The sequence below is a fragment of the Stegostoma tigrinum genome, chromosome 26 (assembly GCF_030684315.1).
Source record: "Stegostoma tigrinum isolate sSteTig4 chromosome 26, sSteTig4.hap1, whole genome shotgun sequence".
NCBI classification, from domain to species: Eukaryota; Metazoa; Chordata; class Chondrichthyes; order Orectolobiformes; family Stegostomatidae; genus Stegostoma; species Stegostoma tigrinum.
The window spans coordinates 29,122,561-29,144,353 of record NC_081379.1 but is presented as its reverse complement, the minus strand read 5'-3'; the positions used below and the strand labels follow the sequence as shown (position 1 = coordinate 29,144,353).

The 21,793-nt window shown below is 36.6% G+C and overlaps 1 protein-coding gene across 21 annotated transcripts in view; it reads left to right on the top strand.

The window, feature by feature from the left end:
* Positions 1-21,793, top strand: part of mtmr3 (myotubularin related protein 3) — a 123,808-nt gene that overhangs the window by 82,614 nt on the left and 19,401 nt on the right. For 17 of the 21 annotated variants that reach the window (XR_009447275.1, XR_007249980.2, XR_009447273.1 and 14 more), the window contains 10 exons: positions 232-328; positions 1,352-1,465; positions 5,826-6,025; positions 6,183-6,314; positions 9,208-9,319; positions 9,566-9,764; positions 10,628-10,813; positions 10,894-11,064; positions 12,116-12,261; positions 17,269-18,748. Coding sequence is in view for 17 of the 21 variants with exons in the window: in XM_048556359.2 (XP_048412316.2) it covers positions 232-328; positions 1,352-1,465; positions 5,826-6,025; positions 6,183-6,314; positions 9,208-9,319; positions 9,566-9,764; positions 10,628-10,813; positions 10,894-11,064; positions 12,116-12,261; positions 17,269-18,748 (2,837 nt within the window). In the remaining 4 variants the exon portion in view is untranslated. The remainder of the gene's footprint in view (positions 1-231; positions 329-1,351; positions 1,466-5,825; positions 6,026-6,182; positions 6,315-9,207; positions 9,320-9,565; positions 9,765-10,627; positions 10,814-10,893; positions 11,065-12,115; positions 12,262-17,268; positions 18,749-21,793) is intronic. The other 4 variants (XM_048556364.2, XM_048556363.2, XM_048556358.2 and 1 more) reach the window with 1 other exon arrangement.

Below are 21,793 nucleotides of genomic sequence, written 5' to 3'. Positions count from 1 at the left end.
ATAAATAAATTGGAGAAAGTTGTAAGTTTTATTTTTCAACCTAATTGTCATAGCTAAACTTGCAATCATAACTATATATTCTTCACAATATAAATTCATTAAATAATTTATGCTAAAGTCCTGTGATTCAGATGTTTTGTGTAATTTGGAAAGTTACTGATGACATGTAAAGCCAGAGAAGGAGAAGCCATTTGAATTGTTGATTTCTGTGGTCTCACCGTTGTTCTTTAGGTGAGCATGTTGTTTCACGATTTAAAAATGAGGTCGAACGAATGTGCTTTGATATGCAAAATGCATGGAGAATTACCAATATCAATGACAAATACAAGTAAGAAATATTATATTGTTACTTTTGTAATTGTTTCTTATTGCTGAATCTTTAATCTTCTAGCCTTTAGTGCTAACTAATTTGGTTCAATTATTTGGTCCCGTTACAGCAAGTTATTAAAAATATGAATGGGTTTTCCATTGTTGTTCTGTCAGAATGGCTTTCTCAGCAAAGTTATTCGGTGTTGGCTTTTCTTGTGCAGCATCAGAACATTTTGTTAAAGTACATTTGGGTTCCAAAATTACCATCTAGTTTAAATAACGGTGAATCCTTTATTAATTTAACCACTTCCCTGAAAAGATACAAAAATGTGATCTGTTTAATAAATACTAGAATAATAAATGTTACGGGGGAGGTAGATAGTTATTGAAGTAGCAAAACGTAACTTTTTGCCAAAATGCATTTTTCCAATGTTTTTGTTAAAAAGGATAACCGGAGCCTTTTTCACTAATATTTGAATATCTGCAATTAAGTAGGTTGATGTTCATTCATATTGTATTCAAAACATTCTCATCTGTTCCAAGTCCAAAATTAGAGCATCTGTTTCATGAGTTGATGGAAGCTAAACTACAAAAATTAATGCTTACTTTCTTGAACTTTTTGTATGGTTAAAATATTAAAAATATGGATTAAGCATTAATATTTGTATATTTGAATGAGTGTCAAATATGTTACATTCTATTACTAAACTGTGAGTAGCTTTTTAAGTGTCTGCAATTGCCAGAATCATATTTAGCTAGTCAAGTCCATGTAGTGTTTTTGTACATCATACCAGCAAGTTCCATTCCCATGCTGATAGCCCTATGGCCTGGAAAATTAATTTTTTGCAATCCCCTGTCCAGTTTCCTTTGCGAATTCTTCATGAACTTTACTTCCATGTTCCTCACAAGCAGCAAGTTTGTGAGCTAAAATATGTTTTGGTTGTAATCTAAGGTGTTATGTATGTGATGCTTATTTCTTTTCATGTTTTCTTTTTTGACATTCTTTGCCACTGCTTTTAAAATGGAATGTCTTGAAATGCAGATTGTGTGCCAGTTACCCACAACAATTACTTGTACCAGCTTGGTTAACCGATAAAGAGCTCGAGAGTGTTGGAAATTTCAGATCATGGAAGAGGATTCCAAGTGTTGTTTACAGGTGTGAATAATTAATTTTTAAAGATCTAACAAAATGAGTTTAGTATTGTGTGAGTATAATCTAAGTGTGTATTGAACATGAAATCAGTCATTTTTTTGCAGGGAAAGTAAATCTATGGTAAAACAAAGTAATGAAAAATGACTTTCTATGAAAAACTATCCACCTTTTCACTTAAAATGGCAAATTGTCATCCCAGTAATTCAAACCTCCTCCAAATGTAAATTATTTCTACCAGACTGCATGCTTTTAAAAATCAACTTATCACACTTGTACAGTTCCTAGTATCTGTTGTGTAAGTGCTTTCTGTTATTCATTAGCTAGAACTTCTTATAAAAGCATAAGAACTAGGAGCAGGACTGGGCAATTCAGCTTCTTGAGCCTGTTCTGCTATTTGAGACAATAATGACTCATCTCACCTTGGCTCAACTCCACTTTTTCCTGCTTGCTCTCCATAACAATTCAACCCTTTGTTAGTTAAAAATCTATTTGTCTCCTCAATTTATTCAATTTCTCAGCGTCCACTGCACTGTGGGGTAGTGAATTCCACAAAATTACGGTGTTTTGAGAGAAGTAATTTCCCTTCATCTCTGTTTTTATTCTGTTACCCATTATCCTAAAACTATGACCTCTCATTCTAGATTGACCCACAAAACAAAACATTTTTTCTACATCTGCTTTGACAGTCCCCTTCAGAATGTAGCATTGTGACCCCAGCGTATTGCACTACTAGAAATGTCAAATCCCTGAATGAAACTTGTTAGATCACACTTCTTTAAATTTTGAAGTTGGTTATCATGGTGGTTAGTCTTTAAAACGTACTCACATGAGGCTGCAAATATTCTTCAATAGTAAAACATAAAGTTTACTACACAAGAAACAAAAAGTTTTATTTAGAACACAGTTATCAGGATCTTAACACAAATAGCAAAATCAAGGTTCAAAAACAGAGTTTACGTTTCGGGTCCAGTGACCCTTCCTCGGAACAGTTCTGAAGGAAGGGTCACTGGGTCCAAAATGTTAACTCTGTTTTTTCCTTCGCAGATGCTGCCAGACCTGCTGGGATTTTCCAGCAACTTTGTTCTTGTTCCTAATTTACAGCATCTCCACTTCTTTCGGTTTTTAAAATCAAGGTTCAACTTATTTCCCCAAGCTTATCTTTTTACAAATACTCAATTTTAGAGAAATATCACTCCTATCTCAACTTGTTAATTAAGTATTTAACTGTTTCTTCCTAGTTTCTTTTGCTTGGATGCTGAGTCAGTTATACATTCCTTTCTGTGTCTGCTGGTCTGAATCTTTGCTAACAATGTTGATGGTCTAAACCTCATCACTTCAGATAGCTCGAACAGTTGTATATGCTGCCACAATCTAGGCCGTCATCAGAATTATTAAAAATTGCTTCTGCCAGAAATATTGGTTCCCCTGAACTAAAACCTTGATTGTCCTGCTAGAAGGAACCTGTTTCCCTTTCTGATCTGAACTCCTGATTGTTTTGAACTGAAGTCAAGGCTAATCTAATTGTCTTTAGTCTGTCATAAATCCAGCAGAATAAACATTCCACCCATTAACATGGAGCAAAAACAAAGTTGCTAGAACAGGTCAGCAGGTCTGTCAGCATCTGTGAAGGAGAAAACAGAGTTAACATTTCGGGTCCAGTGACCCTCCCTCAGAACTCGGTTTGAGGGTTCCTGATTTACAGTATCCACAGTTCTTTTGGTTTCCACCCATTAACGTCTCCGGTGTCCGCCCAGGCATTTGACTGAAACCATGTGACTTCTTGGAAATGACATATTAACATTTTTCTTTAATCATTCGTGGGACATGGGTAGCAACAGCATTTATTGCCTGTCTTTAATTGCTCCTGTGAAAGTGGTGATGAAGCGCTGTAGTCCATGTACCATAATTTGACCCACAACGCTGTTAGGGAATTCCAGGCTTTTGACCCAGAGCTACTGAAGGAATGGCGATATATTTCCCAGTCAGGGTGGTGAGTGACTTGGAGGGGAACTTGGAAGTGATGGTGTTTCCATGTATCTGCTGCCCTTCTTCTGGATGGAAACGGTTGTGGGTTTGGAGGGTGTTGTCTAAGAATCTTGGTTGAATTTCAGCAGTGCATTTTATAGATAGTCACAGTTCTAAATTATTTTCTTGCCTTTAAAAAAAATAAATTACCTTCATAGAACTAATCAAAAGCCAACTGCCTGCCTCTATTTTATCAACTCCCAAGGCTTAGTACATATTATACACATTTTTATCACATTTGTCTAATATAGTAAATGATTTATTCTGGATTTTTTTTGAGAATTGTAATTCATGAGCCATTTGCAGGTAGCTATAAGGTATTTTTTATTGTTATTTATGGTTCCTTAGTTTTCAAAACCAAATTTAATGATTATTCACTTGTTTGTTAAGGTTTGCAATTTATTCGCTACCCATTTTTCTTAATGGCCCAATTCATCTGAATAATTTTGGGCTCTTGCATTGTTGACTGCTTTTAGCATCTTCTGGGCCAATGATATTTGGCAACAAGTCCACAGTACCCATCTTTGAGAAATTTCTTGTCCAATCTTTAGAAGTGTTCTCAAATCTCTCTTCACTGTTTTCTTATTTGGGAGTCTAGAATTAAGTGACACCATTTTGAAAAATAGGAGTCTCCTATTTCAGATTGAAATGAGTAGCATTTATGCATGTCTGTGGAATTCGGTTGTGCAGTAAACAGTGAAAGCTAGATTATTGAATATATTCGTAGCTGTGTTAGATATTTGATAAGGGAGATTGGGGTTATGAGCACAGGATGTAAAGTGGAGTTGAGACCACAATCCGATTTGGTGATAATCTACATTAAGTAGCGGAGCAACTTGAGTGGCCAGATGGTTTACTCCTTCAAAATTCTTGCTCTTGTTCCTCTCACCGCTGCCATCTTAGCTACCTCAAGTTCAGCTCCTTCCATACAGCTGTTTCTCTCCCAGCTAAAATTGAGGGAAAGTATGCTCTCAATTTGGATTACTGTATGAAAGCAAATATATAATCTGAAACCAGGAAGACAACAGATGAGGTGCGGTCAAGGAAAAGTAAAATGAGTTGCAAGCTTTGCAGGCACTTTAACTTGGCACTGTTTGTACCTATATACATATGCTGAATCTTAAACGTTGTTTCCACACTGTTTTTGGCATACTCTTGCCTGTGTTTTTTACTTAAAGATATAGTTTGCAGGAGAGGTTAGTGCAGTTAAAACAAAAAACAAATATTGCAAGCACATTTGCTTTTATCTCTTGTCTGGCTTTTATTTCTTGACAGCATGTGCTGTTCTGCTTTTTGTTTATATGATACTAATTTGTTTGCAAACTAGAGGTACACTGCAAGCTCATTGTGCAAAACTTATAAATAATGTTTCACTTTTACAAAGAATTTATCAGTTTTTAAACAATTTTTTTGACAAGAATGTTCATTTATATACCAGAGATGTTTCTAGATATTTTAAACATTTCATACTTTCACACATGAATTATTTTTCTGATATATATTAGCAATTCATATAGCCAAAAATGGCAAAACATTTGCACACAATAAAATCTCACAATAATAAATCCAGAGTGGTGTTGAAGTTTTTCTTTCTTCACAATTTCTTTTCCTTCATAAGTGTTGTTATGACTATCAGCAATAAGTTTCTACCAATGGCACCCTTGAGTCTGCGACACACAGATATGAGGATAGATCTGTTGTAATGCATATTCAGCATCTCAATCTTGATGTCTGCACATAGCAGAGGCACCAAGAAATGTAAATGAAAATAACACATTTGAGCCCACTGTGCGTATCCCAGTTTATTTTTCAATGATTAATTATACCTCTGCGTGTCTTTCTTAAAAGGGATTTCATATTTGCATAGGTCTTTTCATGTCTGGTTAACCTACCATGTTGTGTTAAGCATACATGGATTTGTACAGCACGGAAACGGGCCTTTGGCCTAACTCATCCATGCGAACCACTCCTAATCTGACCCAGTGTCATTTGCCAGTGTCTAGTCCATATCCCTTTTTAAACCCTCCCTATCCTGCATCTTGATCTTGGGACTGTTCCACTGCTTTTACTTCTTTGCAACATTCTCTCCTCTTCCCCCGCTTCCGCCACACCCCTCCCCCACCCCCACCAACCACCTTCCATGAAGAAATACGAACACATTGCTTTCCCTAATGTGCACTGTGATTTAGACTCATGTAAACCAGATCAAGGCTGTCCAATCCATTATCCCTAAAATGGTCAAACTCCTACATCCAGTTACTCCAAAAATGATCTCATAAATCATGATAACAAATATAAATTAATGTACTTGATATGTATTTTCTTGCTTCTTTCTCAGGCACCAAGGCAACGGTGCAGTGATTGCACGTTGTAGTCAGCCAGAAGTCAGTTGGTGGGGTTGGAGAAATTCAGATGATGAGCACCTGATAAAGTCTGTTGCAAAAGCTTGTGCCATGGACAGGAGTTCCACCAAACACATTAATGGCAACTGTATACGAGACTATCCTAATGGTAGTGACCTGTCTGATGGGGAATTTGGTAAGAGATGTAGTGGTTTTTGCATGTTGTCACGCAGTTTTACTATAAATTAGGTATTTTTAGTCCTTGTCGTATTCTTCTAGTATTCTAATGTAGTCCTTTTGTTTATTCTTGATATCACCGTTGCAAATTAAGCTCAATTGTTTCTTCATTGTAGATTCTTCAATGACTAATTCGGCGGGAGTAGAAAATTTATGCAGTCCACCACACAAACTTTTGATTTTGGATGCTAGGTCATATGCAGCAGCTGTGGCTAACAGAGCAAAGGGCGGTGGGTGTGAATGTCCTGGTGAGTATCAGCAAGGAAATGTAAATAGTGCTGAATAGACCATTTGAAATTGTAGCTTGAATTTGAAGTTTTACAGAAGTGGCAAACCAGCATTTTGGAGGCTAATAGCAGATTTTTGGATCTAGCAATTGTTGGTTAATACCAGAAATTAACAGTTGAATGATCTCTATCTCTTTACAGTATCGACTTGATAACTGTCAATACTTTTGAGCTGTTTCTTCATGTATTTATGGTTTTAAAAAAATCCTGTTTCAAAGATTGCATTATGTAATTTAAAGCAGTCACTTTTTCACTACTAGATCCTGAGTTTCAATTGTTCAAATGAAAAATAGTTTGCATACGACACTGGGTTGTCTTGTCTTAACTCCTATTGAGTATGCACATAAATATAGATAACTTAGGCTTAATTTTTTTAAATCAATCCACAAGATTACTGAATTCCTGATCACCTAGACATGAGAGACGTTTAAGTGTTGGACACAGTGCAAAAAAAAACTCGTTTATCTTAAGAGGGCTGAGCTGTGAGGAAACAAGACATAAATTTTCGTTTTCACCTCAATAGAAAGTACGTGAAAAAGGTTGGATATCATATAGACAGCCAGTGATGATGTAAATACCAATAATCTTAAAAGATTTCTGAACATACATGAATGGTTGAAACAATCATATGACAAGATTTCAAGTTTTGAGAACTTTATTGTGATAAACTAAAGCAACAGTGACAAAACACCTTCAGACATTAACTTGTAGACTGAGCTACAGAAAGGATTCCTACTTGACCTGTATAGCATCCCAAAATTCCACTCCCCCCCCCCCCCCCCCCAACCCAGTCATAGTTATACTTTACTGTATCCCTTGTGTGAACAGTTCATTCTCCAGGAGCCCAAAACGTTTAAAGAAAGGTTATTCTCAGATAGCTTCTGCTGTCTGAACAGATTCTTCTAACTAAAATTCTTCTAGAATTGGTGAATCTTCCAGTTTTGTTTAAATTGCCACAAACCTCGTCTCTCCAATCCAAATCCAACTCCCATGTGTATCCTGCTTGATGAACGTTGCTGTCTGCTTTCTGTCAAAACCTTCCAGACTGTCCAGGAAAATCTACACCCAATGCTGCAGTGACTTCCTATAAACTCTTACCCTCTGAAAGCCTGTCTCCATGACATAGTGAATCACATTTGACATCCATCCAGGTTGAAATGCAAATTAGGTATCCACAACCTCATTCCATCATAGTCTTAAATAGTTGCTTTATAGTTTAACCATTACTAACCTTACATTCCTAACAACTGCCTGTGTCTTGGAGATGGAGACAATCCATCATTATCCTAGTTGGATTGTTAGTCATTGTTTACATGTATGAATTTAGAATCAGAAAAGTTTACAGGACAGAAAGAGGTCATTCCACCCAGTGTCTGCACTTAATCCTGAGAGAACGATCTGGCTAGTTCCATTCTCCAGCCCCCTAAATTCATCACTTTCAATTATATATCTAGCTTCCTTGAAACGTCCTGGGCAATCCAGCTCAACTGCTATCCCAGGCAGCCATTCCAAATCCTAACAACTCTGAGTAAAGAAGTTTCTTCTCATTCCTGGCTCTGTTGCTGACTGACAATCTTGAATTGTGACCTTAGTTACTGACATATCAGTGGAAACAGAATATTCTTCTTTACCCTGCCATAAGTGTTCATAATTTTGAACACCTCAGTAAGGTCGCTTCTAATGTTCTCTGCTGCAAGGAGAATAAGATCAGTGTTTCTAATCTTTTCTTATTTTTAAAATCTCTCATTCCTGGTGTCATTCTAGTAAATCTGCTTTGCACTCTGTCTACAGCTTTAACATCCTTCCTTTATAAGTTGCCCGAACTGAATACAACACTCCAAATGTGGTCTGACTAATGATTTTCAGAGATGTAGCAACACTTCCTTGTTTTTATGTATCACACCTTAGAGTCATACAGCATAGAAAAAGGCTCTTTAGCCTACTCTGTCCACACTGACCAAAGAACACCAAACTACATCTATCCCACCCACCACCTGCATTTGTCCATATCACTGGCATTTTAGGTATTCCACTACCTTCCCAGGCAGCATGTTCCATATTTTCATCAGCCTCTGAGTGAAAAAATTATCTTGCAGTTCCCTCACTGTACCCCAACTTGGCTGCCTTTAATAACTAAGCTACCTGGGCTTCTTGGTACAATTCACAGAAGGTCACAAAGTGACAAAGCAAACTAGCCCCTGGAATCATGTGAAGAACGTTTAAATAATTAATTAAGAATGGATAGAGTCAGATAAGCCTGTAATGATTATCTTGTGAGCTTGTTATCACAGAAACATGTATAGGAATGGGGGAGGAAAAAAAAATCACCATGTACTACTGAGTGAGCATTTCTTATGGTGCGAAAGAGCAGAAACTTCAGCTTTACATCCAACCTAGCTGTCCCTAATGTGAGAGTATATTTTCTAACACTGGGGAGAAAGAGTTTTAAAACATTTTCTGTTCACAGCTGTTGTCCATGCCATTTCTCAGATCAGCGTAAATGTACTTGTGTACTAAGGAAGAGCTTTTAGAAGTTTTGTGTAGGGAATTAAGCATACCACATGTAAGGAAAACATTTGGAGTCTCTAAGGCTCAGCAAATATATTTGTTGTGCTTGACTTTGCACTACTATTTGGTTCTGATTGTATTTGACAAAACATGATTTTTCACACCTTCGCTATATTGAGACAAAATAGTGGACTAGTGAAGGCAGAGACAGAAAACTTTGACCTATGTTTAAGAAATAAATCAAATTAGGTGGGAATATTCATTGAGATTATTCTTCATTACATGTTCACATTATTTAGCTTTTTTAATAGTATTTTGCATTTTCCAAATGCAAATTCTCTTGCAGAATATTACCCTAACTGTGAAGTAGTATTTATGGGTATGGCAAACATTCACTCCATTCGAAAGAGTTTTCAGTCATTGAGATTTCTTTGTACACAGATGCCAGATCCTGCCAAGTAAGTGTTTTTTTTCCACTCAAAAGATTTAGCATTTTTATACTCTTGAATTATACGGGAAGTGCATAGAAGCGTTTGTTAGACGACCAATGTTATAACTACAGTTTCTCAAAAACAAAAGTATCAGTATTTTGTACTCAATAAGAGGTTGAAATCTAATGTCAACTAATTGAATGTTTTAATTGTTCGATGCAAAGGGACACACAATCTCTAAAATATTTTCCTGATCGGTTGATTTTTGATCAGCAGTTGGTTATCAGCATTAGAAAGTACGAAATGGCTTCAGCATCTATCCATGCTTTTAAAAGCAGCGCTACTCGTAATTAATGCAGTTGATCGTGATCAGCGGCCTGTTCTAGTGCACTGTTCTGATGGCTGGGACCGAACACCACAAATTGTGGCTCTATCAAAATTACTCCTGGATCCTTACTACAGAACAATAGAGGTGTGTGTGTGTGTGTATCTATTAACTTTTCCGCACAATAAGTTCCAATAAAATTTACGAGAGCAATTTTACTGAGCACTGCCAGTTAAAAAAGGTAAAGTTTGAAGATATTTAGGATGATATTGCAAAAAAAGTTTATTTCCAAAAGCTGTGTTTAATAACTAACTTGAAAATATTTAGCAAAATAATTTGCTTGTATATTGAGTAAAAATCTCCTGGAAGAACAATTTTGGAGATGATTTAGTAAAATAAATGGTTATACTATGCATTTTATTATTATTGGTGATAAAATGCATTTTCAGCCTCAAAAATATTAACTTTTACCACTGAAAATACTACATTTAATAGTTGCAAATAAAAATCAAGGTAGCACATACTTTCTTTATGCTTGATTTCAAAACATTGAAGCCTTGTTGAAACTCTTAAATAATAGTGATGTACTACTTTGGATATGTTCTCAATAAAATCTGTATGGTATAATTTTCTGCTTTAAAAGAAATGAAATTGCATTTAAATTCCAATGGAAGCAAGCTATACATTGAGTGGAATAAATGCCTTTATCCAGATTTGTTCAAACATGAATAAAGATGTTAAAAATGTTTAACAATATTTTTCACTTGATGAACTTGTATCATCACCAGGTGAGTAACTTGTTTGATGGCCGTGTTATTAAATATGTATCCAAAAGCATCAAAAAATGCATTATCTGTAGTTTTAGTTAATCCTCCAAAATGAGGGGTCATGTTCTAAAATCAGAGCAACTAGTGAATTTTGAGTCTTGACAAAAACCCATGGATAATACTGCCTTTTTAAAGATGCACATGCGCACGAATTCTAACACCAACAGTTTATTTATTTTTCAGGGTTTTCAGGTACTGGTGGAAACTGAGTGGCTGGATTTTGGTCATAAATTTGCTGATCGCTGCGGCCATGGTGAAAACTCAGATGATCTCAATGAACGCTGTCCTGTGTTCCTTCAATGGCTTGATTGTGTCCATCAGTTACAGAGACAGTTTCCTTGTTCTTTTGAGTTTAATGAAGCATTCCTTGTAAGTAGATTTTTTTTCTGGTGGTCCTTTTGCCAAAATTGAACATAAATCATTAATTTATTCCTATCTGTTTATTCTAGGCTAAATTGGTGCAGCATACATATTCTTGCCTTTTTGGAACATTCCTGTGCAACAGTGCAAAGGAGCGTGAAGAGAAACACACTCAGGAAAGAACCTGCTCAGTTTGGTCCCTCCTGAGGCCTGCTAACAAATCCTTTAAAAATCTCCTGTACACCTCTCAATCTGAAACTGTACGTTTGCTTACATCAGTTTCTGTAAGATTATTGTGGTACATGAACAAACATTTTATTCTTTGTGCTTTAACTATATTGAGAAACTATAATTCAATATAAATGATCTGTCATTGGATTATAAAGGTTGTATGTGTTTTTATCTGGTAAAGGATGGTAGCATATAATTCTGTAGTAAGATTATTGGACAGTTGGATTCCATATCTACTTCATGGTTGTTAGATAAACATCTACATTAGCAAATTGAGTGTCAAAAATTGAAATTGATGCTGTATGTTTTAAAATGTTTTCAGAGTTTTGAGATTTGAAATTTTAATCACCACTTTTTTAATGCACCTTTTGGGGGTGTGTCATCTTTTAATTTTGTTTATCAGATTTACATTAAGGGATCATTTACAAATAATGGGAATAGAAATGAGGAATAGGTAGAGATCTACTTATGAAGGATGTAAGCAGCAGCAAGTTGAATTTCTGGTGAGGAAAAAATAAAAAAACTAGCAAAATTTCAACATTGTTCTTTGTAAAATAAGGATTATGCTAGTTGTAAGTTCTTACATTCAATTCCATTTTAATTTGCAAAATATTTGGAATCCCTTGAGCGGTTTTCTAGTTTAGTCATATTGTATAGAATCTGAGAGCATTATCTTTGCATTGTTCGGTGCTTGAAAATGGCAGTTGAGAACTAGAAGTATCATTGATTTGGAATGTAAACTCTTCCCCACAGATGCTGACTGACCTTCTGAGTATTTCTAGCATTTCCAGTTTTTGTTTGGATTTCCAACATCTGCAGTATGTTGCTTTTGTGTTACCATTTTCGATCCTGCGATTAAATTTATTGACCTTTCAATAAGGCCCTGATTACAGCCATTTTTCTTATTACTTATTTTTAATCAATATTTGCTCACTTTTTCTTGACAATAAACCATACAGTTTTGTACAGTTTTAATTAGATTTTGTTTGTTTAATTGAAGCATTATAAGAAGAAACGGTTTCAAAGAACAGCATCTCTATATTGCATATCCCAACCAAAACACTTAATTGTTTAAAACAGGTACTACATCCAGTGTGCCATGTAAGGAATTTAATGCTTTGGAGTGCAGTGTACATCCCCAATTCATCTCCTTCAATGCCTACTGATGATCATTGTGCACCTTATCCAGTTCCAAGGTCCATCCCTGAGGAGCAACCATTGGGAAGGTAAATTTTAAGCTGAGAATCTGCTCATGTGAAATAAGATCATTGCAAATTATGTTAAGAACAAGCAGGGAATTTCGTTTGCCTCACAGCCAATTGGGCAATGATTTAATTACTAACGTACTGACCTATATATATGAATCATGTATATGGCCTTGGTTTGCATATACTTAGCACCACAATTAAATTTGCAAGAACATTTTTTTAAAAAAAGGAGCAGGATAAGATCATGTGGGCAGTTGAGCAAGTTCTGCCATTCAGTATGATCAGGACAAATTTTGGGTTCCAACTCCATTTTCCTACCCAATCCCTGTAACCCTCAGTTCCCTGAAATCAAGATTCTGTCTGTTTAGGCCTGAAATATATTCAGTGATGGCACACTGGCAACCCTTGAAGTAATTTCTCCTCAGTTCTGGATGATTGGTTTCATATTCTGAAATGGCGCTCCCTTGCTCGAGATTCCCCAGCCAGAGAAAATATTTCACTGTGTGCCCTTTAAAATCCCTTCATAATCTTGAATGTTTCAATGCAATAACTTATTTTGTCTAAGCCTTTTGTTTCCTCTGTACTAAACTTCAGTCCTTTGCTGTCTGTCTTCGAAAATGTTTCATACTAATATGTATGTTCAGAGAAACTCTTAAATTTGTTTAAAAAAAGTCATTTTAAAGTATGGAAAAGGATAGACTTGATCTAAAAGTTAATGTTCTAAATTGGAGTAAGGCCAATTTTGACAGTGTTAGGCAAGAATTTTCAAAAGTTGGTTTGGAGAGGCTTTTCACATGTGAAGGGACAGGTGGAAAGTGGGAGGCCTTTAAAAATGAAATAACAAGAGTTCAGAAACAATATCATCTTGTCAGTGTGCAGGACAAGGCTGGTAGGTGTAGGGAATGCTGGATGACTCAAGAAATTGAGGCTCTGGTCAAGAATAAGGAGATACATGCCCGGTATAGATAGCTGGAATTGAGGAAACGCTTAGAGGATGTAAGGGCAGTAGGGGTATGGTTAAGAGGGAAATCAGAAGGACATAAAGGGGACATGAGATATCTTTAGCAAAGGTTTAAGGAGAATCCAAAGGGATTCTACAAATACGTTAACGGCAAAAGAGTAACTGGAGAGACAATGGGGCCATTTAAAGTTCAACAAGACTGTCTATGTGTGGAACTACGGGAGATACTAAGTGAGTATTTCACATCCAGTATTTACTGTGGAGAAGGATGTGGAAGCTAGACAACTTGTGGAAATAAACAGTGATATCTTGAAAAATGTCCATCTTACAAAAGAGGAGCTGTTGGATGTCTTAAAACGCATAAAGGTGGATAAATCCGTGGGACTTGATCAGATGGATCCCAGACCTTTGTGGAAAGCTAGGGAAAAGATTGCTAGGCCCCTTGCTGTGATGTGCTGGAAGACTAGAGGCTGGCTAATGTGCCATAATTTAACAAAGATGGTAAGGAAAACCCAGAGAACTGTAGACTGGTGGCCCTGACGTCAGAGGTGGGTAGATTGTTGGAGGGGACAGGATGTACATACATTTAGAAAGGCAAGGGCTGATTAGAGAAAGTCGACATGGCTTTTTGGATGGGAAATCGTGTCTCACTAACTTGATTGAGTTTTTTTGAAGAAGACAGCAGTAGACTTTGTCTATATGAACTTCAGCAAGGTGTTCGACAAAGTTCCGCATGCTAGACTGGTTAGCACACGGAATCTGGGGGGAGCTAGCCAATTCGATATAAAATTAGTTTGAAGATAGGGGACGGTGGTCACGGGGGTTGTTTTCGGACTAGAGGCCTGTGACCAGTGGTGCGCCACAAGGACCAGTGCTTGGTCGACTGCTTTTCTTCTTTTATAAACGATCTGGATGTGAACATAGGAGGAATGGTTAGTAAGTTTGCAGATGACACCAAAATTACTTGTTTAGACAATGAAGATGATTCCTTCAGAGTACGAAGGGGCCTTGATCAGATAGGCCGATGGACCAAGAAGTGGCAATTAGATAAATGCGAGGTTTTACATTTTGGTAAGATAATTGAGGGCAGGACTTATACAGTTAGTGGTCAGGCCCTGGGGAGTGTTGCTGAACAAATGGAACTAGTGGGCCAGGTCCATAGTTCCTTTGAAAATAGAATCGTAGGTAGACAGGATGGTGGAGAAGACATTTGACATGCTAACCTTCATTGGTCAGCACATTGAGTATTGTAGTTGGGATGTCTTGAGGCTGTACAGGACATTGGTGAGGCCACTTTTGGGACACTGTGTTTAATTCAGGTCTTCCTCCTCAAGGAAGAATGTTGTTAAACTTGAAAGGATTCAGAAAAGATTTACAAGGATGTTGCCATGATTGGAGGGTTTGAGCTACAGGGAGAGGCTGAATATGGTGGGACTTTCTTCCCCGGAGGGTTGGAGACTAAGGGGTGACGTTATAGAGGTTTATAAAATCCTGAGGAGCATGGAAAGAGTGAATAGCAAAGTCTTTTTCCCAGGATATGGAAAACTGAGGGCATAGGTTTAAAGTGAGAGGAGAAAGATTTAAAAGGAACCTGAGGATAACTTGTTCACGCAGAGGATGATGTGTATATGGAATGAGCTGCCAGAGGAAGTGGTGAAGGCAGGTACAATTACAATATTTAAAAGGAATATGAATATGAATAGGAAGGGTTTGGTTGGATATGGGCCAAATGCTGACACATAGGACTCAATCAGTTTGGGATATCTGGTTGAATGGATGAGTTGGACCGAAGGACCTGTTTCCATGCTGTATAACTCTTTGATTCTGTAATTGTCTTGATATTCAGGCCCATATTACTGGAGCCAAAAGTGATCATGTAATCTTTGTCAACTGTCATTAAAAACCCTTCTGGTTCAATAATGTCCTTTTTTAGGGAAGGAAATGTGCCATCCTTGCCTGGTCTACATGTGATTCCAGACCCACAGCAATGTGGCTGACTCTTAACTGTCATCTAGTTCTGAAGGCCATTACAATCAGTTTAAGGGCAACTATGAATGGTCAACAAATGCTGACCTTGCCAGGAGCACCAATATCCTTACAAAACTGAAATAGATGCGTTTTTTGATATTTAGTAGTAATGTGTACTTAAAATATTTTGATCTATTCTATAAATGTACAGCTCCTCAAACTCTGCCTTTCAATTAGATCACAGCTAATTAGATTGTAACTGCATCTATACATAACCCTAAATATCTTAGCTTGGCAGAAAATATGAATCTTAATTTTGTCATATTTCATTGACTTAGTCTCAACAGGACTTTGGGGACAAAGTTCCATATTTCAACTACTTTGCGTGAGGAGCAGCATTCTGACATTGTCCACTTAATTGCTTATCTCTAAGTTTATGATTATGTTCTCCTGGACTTCATCCAGCAAAGAAAATAATTCCTTTCTGTCTACTCTATCACTTTATTTAACTGTGAACACTCCTTAATCCTCTTTCTATTCAAAAGAATACATGCCCAGTCTATACAAATTGTCTTCATAATTTCAATGCTTTTAATTTGTTATAATTGTTACATCCATGTTACGGCTGTAAAATTAATACAGCCTTCTTAAAGTGTCATGCCCAGAACTGAACATAATACTCCAGGGTAAGATTTAACCAGATCTCTGTAATCTGTAAAAATTCTGATATAACTTCCACTCCTCTGTATTCTGGTCTTCTTGAAATAAGGACCAATGTTTCATTACCCTCTTTGATTACTAATTTTACCACTCCAGCTGTAAGTGATTTCTCTCCATGGTCCTGCTCTTCTACAGATCCTAGAATATTACAATTTTAGAAAATACTCTGATTTTTATGTGAAAAGTGGACGACATCAGACATTCCTACGTTGAACTCCAATTGCTGCAGTTTTGACCTCTCACTTAATCTGACGCATGTCCCTTTGCAACTTTAACTAAGTTAATGTTGAAACTGCTTGAATCTGGATGCCAAACTAGATCAAGCTTTTCTTTCTTAGTTTTCATTTGAGCATTTAGCTTAAAACCAGGTAAAATAATGAGGTTGACAGCAGGATGGCATAAGGAACTAGCTTCTGGAAACTGAAAGAAGCCAGCAAGTTTGCACTTCGTTTAAAGAAAAGCTTTGCTTGAAATACAGCACGGATAATGAAGATTTTTTGTCATCCTGTTTAACTTTGAAGATATTAATTTTAATGAATTTGGAAATTACAGTGATTGTGTGATAGATCACAGCATTAAATTGTTCAACTCCAGTTTATTGCAGATGTTTTTTTAAAGACTTTTTTTCAGACTGATTATGTCCTTCAACAGACATAAAACTATTTAGTGCATAGTTGAAATATTTGCTGATTTTTTCTGAGTATGAACACATGGCCCATTTTGTATTCCCATGTGCAAACGAAGTGGTTTGTTTTATCAATTGAATATTTTTAAAAGGCTGACTCAGTTGATGCATCAAACAACCTATCTAATAGTATTAATGAGGTGATCAAGAAGTAGTTCTTCTATAGCATATTTAGAAACTCTCATACTAAATTACTTAGCAACTATTTGAATAAAGCTACACGACACTTACTTGGGCTTTATTCCCACAGGGATCAGTTGATTATTACCACAAGGGATCACATGCCTCTCTCTCTTAGACAAAGACAAGTAGTTTTATAGCTTGAAGGGGACCTTTCCACACAACCTTCGGCAAGGCAAGGAAGTTTCCATGGATGACCACAGCCATTAGAAGGGTCCTGTGCTATTTGCATTATTTTGCTCCATTGTCTAGCTATCTGGTTCAAGGCAAAGAAGTAGGTTTCCATGGACTACTACAGGCATTAGAGGGACCTGCCCTGTTGCATTATTTTGTTCTGCTCTCTATCTGTCTGGCCATCTGAGTTAACCAACCCCGTGACTCTTTATTGACTGCTTTCCTTCTTGACTATTTTTAGCTATTTCATTTTGGAATCACAGTTGTAGATGAAGAAACCAGAATTGATCCTAATATATTAAACAGTTAATTGATAAATCTATTTCTGTTACCAAAGGTTACCAAAGACTAGATCATTTGACAACTTGACAACAGTTTGCGATAATCCTGGGCCTACAGCAAATAGACGCTCCAGTGATCCAAGTCTAAATGAGAAATGGCAGGAACATCGCAAGTCATTGGAACTTAACAGTGTTGGAATAGGGGGATTGATGGATGGGAATGGACTAGATGATTCCTTCAACAGTGAAGCACTGGAATTGGGAAAGCTAGGAAAGAATCCTTTGGGAGCTGAACTTTCTGTAGCTGCTGGTGTTGGGGAAGGTCAAATGGAGAATATTTTACAAGAAGCCTCTAAAGAAGATAGTGGGTTGGAGGAACAGTCGAAGGATGCACCAGTAACAGAATTAAAACAAGTCGTAAATGTTTTAAGTAGCGAAAGTGAGCTTGACAGTGGCCTGACTAATCAATTGGTAACTTTTGTCACAGAATCTTCGGAAACATTAGCAATGAATGAAATGGAAAGTACTGAGCCTAATTCTGGGCTTGTTACAAATTCGGAAGAAGGGACCCAGGATGGGTTCTTAGAGCCCACAACTCAGATTCCAATGTTACAAGGTATAGATGCTGGTTTCAGAAAGGTTACTACTGAAAATTCTTCAAGTTATCCAAAATCGTTTACTGAAGCCAAGGATTTGATTAGTCCAAGCATTGAACCAGAAAATCAATATACTGCATCTCAATCTTGCTTACCCCACTTAATCACTCCAGACAAACTCGAGGAGAAGATACCTACTTTGGAGAGTTCTACTGAAACTTTAACAGGAGATGGAGCAAATCAGGAAGCACCTCAAATCCACTCTGGTGCTAAACTTTATTTGAATACCAGAGCAAATAGTACCATGGTACCTGCTGTAAACACTGAAAATAGTTTTTCTCAATTTGTACCTGAAAACCAGGATATGATATTGAAACCAAGATTCGCAACTGATCTGCATAGGACTTCAGATAAAAGCGTTCAAAGTTCACAGCCTCCTGCTTGTGCCTTGTCATTAAGTGAATGTAAAGATGGATTTGTTCCTAATGGAGAAGTCAATAGTGAAAATACAGTTGTGGAAAAAGCAACAGACTTTGGAAGTGGTACTCAAAGAAATACCACAGCTAATGGACTCTATATAAATGGAGACGAGTTGAGAGGGAAAATGGTGTTAAGTAGACAAGTTTCTGCAGCTAGTTGCAGTTCTTTGCAGTTTCCATCTGGTCATTTTAGAAACCCCCATTCCAAGTGGTCACATTACTGCTCTGGAAAACAGCAGCCAGTAGCAAGCCCAGATCAACCTACACGAAGCCATTTGGATGATGATGGGCTGGCCACCCACAATGATATTATTCAACAACGACTTCGTCAGATAGAGGCAGGGCATCAACAAGAGGTAGAAACTTTAAAAAAACAGGTGCAAGAACTGTGGAGCAGGCTGGAGTGCCAGCATTTTAGCAATTCATCCCTACGTTTTAATGGAGAGTTTAGTGATGAAGTGGTAAGTCTATGAATTTTTTTTCTTGCATTATGAATGTTGACTGTACAGTGTTCTTGTGCACAACCTAACTAATTTTAACTAAATTTAAATTTTTGAATCAAAGTTATCAAGTTAAATCAAAAATAATTTTGGTGATATGTTAGCAACTATTCTACCTCGAACATTTATTCCGAATATGACATAACATGCTAAGTAGGACCTCTGCCTCCTGCTGAATTAGAACTCGATATCTTTTCCTTGTGACAGTTCATTGATTGAATAGCCACATAACCCCTACTACCTGTCAGTATCACCAGCTCCCCTTAAATTATTTTTAGTCATATATTTTATATCAAAATATTTTAGTCAGCCTGCCGGGACAGATGTGTTATGGTACACTTCTAGGTAGGTGGGTCTTAAACCAGAGGTAGGGACAAACCCTTGCTATCCCGGTACTGGATATTGTTGCCGTTTAAACACGCTGGTTGTACCATACAGTCTCTATTGATAAGCTCGTTGCTTTTACTTGTTCAGAGTAATTTATTGCTCCAGCAGTCGATATCATCTTAAATCTTTTAAAATTAATTTTGCTTTAAACTGTATGTTCGTTTTTGGCCACAGCAGTTTCAGGAATTGGTTTCTTTCCATTTAGCCCTGCACATTTCCTCAAACATTCCTAAAGGATTATTCTTTAGTTCAGACAATTTCTATCTAAATGTTTACTTTACAGTGTTGTTCTTAGTCGCAGAAGCTGATTTTATGTCTATGTACTTAACACACAACTGCATCTAAATATTCAACCATTATTCAAGCTAAATATTTTGCTTTCTCTACCTTGCTGCTTGTTGACATCCAGTCCGTGATGTACCATTATTATCTCTAACTAAACCCTCATTTTCTCTGCCAAAATGCCACTAAAGTTCTTGACACTGAGTTCATCCTTCAGTGACTGCCTCTCCAGCCTCTGAAGTCACCCAAATCCACTCCTACACCAACATATGCGCTACTGAACTTTGACTTTTTTATTTCTAGACTGGACTAATCTAACTCTATCCTGGACAGCTTTGCTTCCTCCTAAATTTGAGCTTCTTGAGTACTCTCCTATTTATATCCTGCACCAAGCCCTGCTTGTAGTTCAAATCTCACACTGTAAGGTCATTCCCATCTCCTAGTTCCTGATTTCCACTCACCCCACCCACCCAAAAAAAACCTCTTTGGAATTCTTCACTCTTCTATAAACCTTAAATTCTCCATTCCTCCTCCTGGCCTTTTCTGTACCCCAGTTCCTTCCACCAACCTCTAGTAGTATTTCCTTTAGGAAATTCCTAAACCCTTTACCTTATGTATAAAACCTGAAAATGCTGAAATATTTTCATTTCCTTAAACATTCTAGCTTCCTAACATCTAGAGTTTTTACTCTTTTATCACTCCTGCAATTCTGGGTTTCGTGCGTCTATCTGCCTGCATTTCTTTTAAAACACAACAAAGACTGTCTAATTGAGCAAACTCTTGTTCACTTAGTCTAATGTCTTGTACTCGGCTTTGCGCCATCTGATCAAGCTTCAGTAGTTGCTTGTTGTGTATTTTGTTTGTATCTATTAATGCAAGTTGTGAGACTGTATTGACATGAGATTGATATAATAGGTGATGATTCCATTGGAGCAACAGGAAAAGGATCATTCAATGTACATACTGTAGTGAAAATTTGTAGTCTGAATATTTTTTGTCTTTTTAAAACATGCAACCCTTAACATTGTGAACATCCTAATTTTAACACCAGAATTTAAAGCAAATCAGCTTTCCCACTGTGTAACTGAACAAAACTGTTGGCAAGTGCTACCCAGTAAATATTTAACCATTATTCAAGCTAAATATTTTTACTTGTTTATTTCATGCTTGAGATTCATTGGATTTTAAAGTATTTGGCTACAATATCCTACATTCTTTAAAGTACAGGATCAAGAATTTCATCCGTAATTTAAAAATCTTTGTTCTGAGTTTAACTTAGTAAACAACAACAAATTGACTTAAAATGCCTACCATTCTCACTGAAACCTGGAGGGTTCATCCAAGTCCAGAATATTGAAATCTGCCTCTCCAAATGAAATTATTTCATCTTATGAGAATTTCATCATTAAACAGACTACGGGGAAAGTGTTATGATGGTGTTTATTTTCTTGCTCCTACCTATTTTCATTTATTTATTGTTCATTCCATTGGAATAAATGAAAACTGTAAATCAATAAAGAAAGTCAAATGTTACAGTATATGTTGTGCTTAAATGTCTGTAGCGTTCCTTAATTGGTTAGATGCACTTCTTTATAATTATCATTTTGAGTTTGGGTAGTAAATACAATTGTATTTTAACATCTGTAATTTTAATTATTTTGTACAATATTTTTATTATCTATGTGGGTACTGAATAATTTGTGGATAGTCAGAAGATTGTTCTGAATGAAAGGAATAATTTGGTATAAAATTTGTCTTAGTTTTCAGAATGAATGTTTAGTTATATTGCTCACATTTGTAAATGGTCCATGGCATATAAGTAGTTGTGCTCGAATGTACTAGAATTAAATAATGTAAATATTATGCAATTACCAGCTTAGTAACTAGTTCAGTAAGAGCTATTATTGATGATGGCTAATTAAAGAGCCTGCTTTAGTTTCCTTGCTGCTCATGCGTTTCTCATGAATCGAGTGAAATGTTTGACATCTCATTCTGTCTTCAAAAAAAAGACAATCAGTTGAATAACATGTCTCAGCAAACTTCTGAAATACCCTTGATTAGGAAACAAATTGGCTTTGAATTGGTCCAATCCAAGGAAATGACTCCTGTGTCAAGAGTGGATGATCAGAGACCTAAAGATTCAAAAGCAGGTAAATTCAGTATTTGAGGAGGTAGGTGGATGGCAGTATTGAAAATCCTTATTAGGAGTTCTACAAGTGAGTACAAATGTAGGTTTGGAAAGTGAGTCAACTGGTGGAGTGTTGATGGATAAGGAAAACTTTAGAAACTTACATTTGCGTTTTTGCTTTATAGGATTTGTATTAGGGTTGGTTTAAG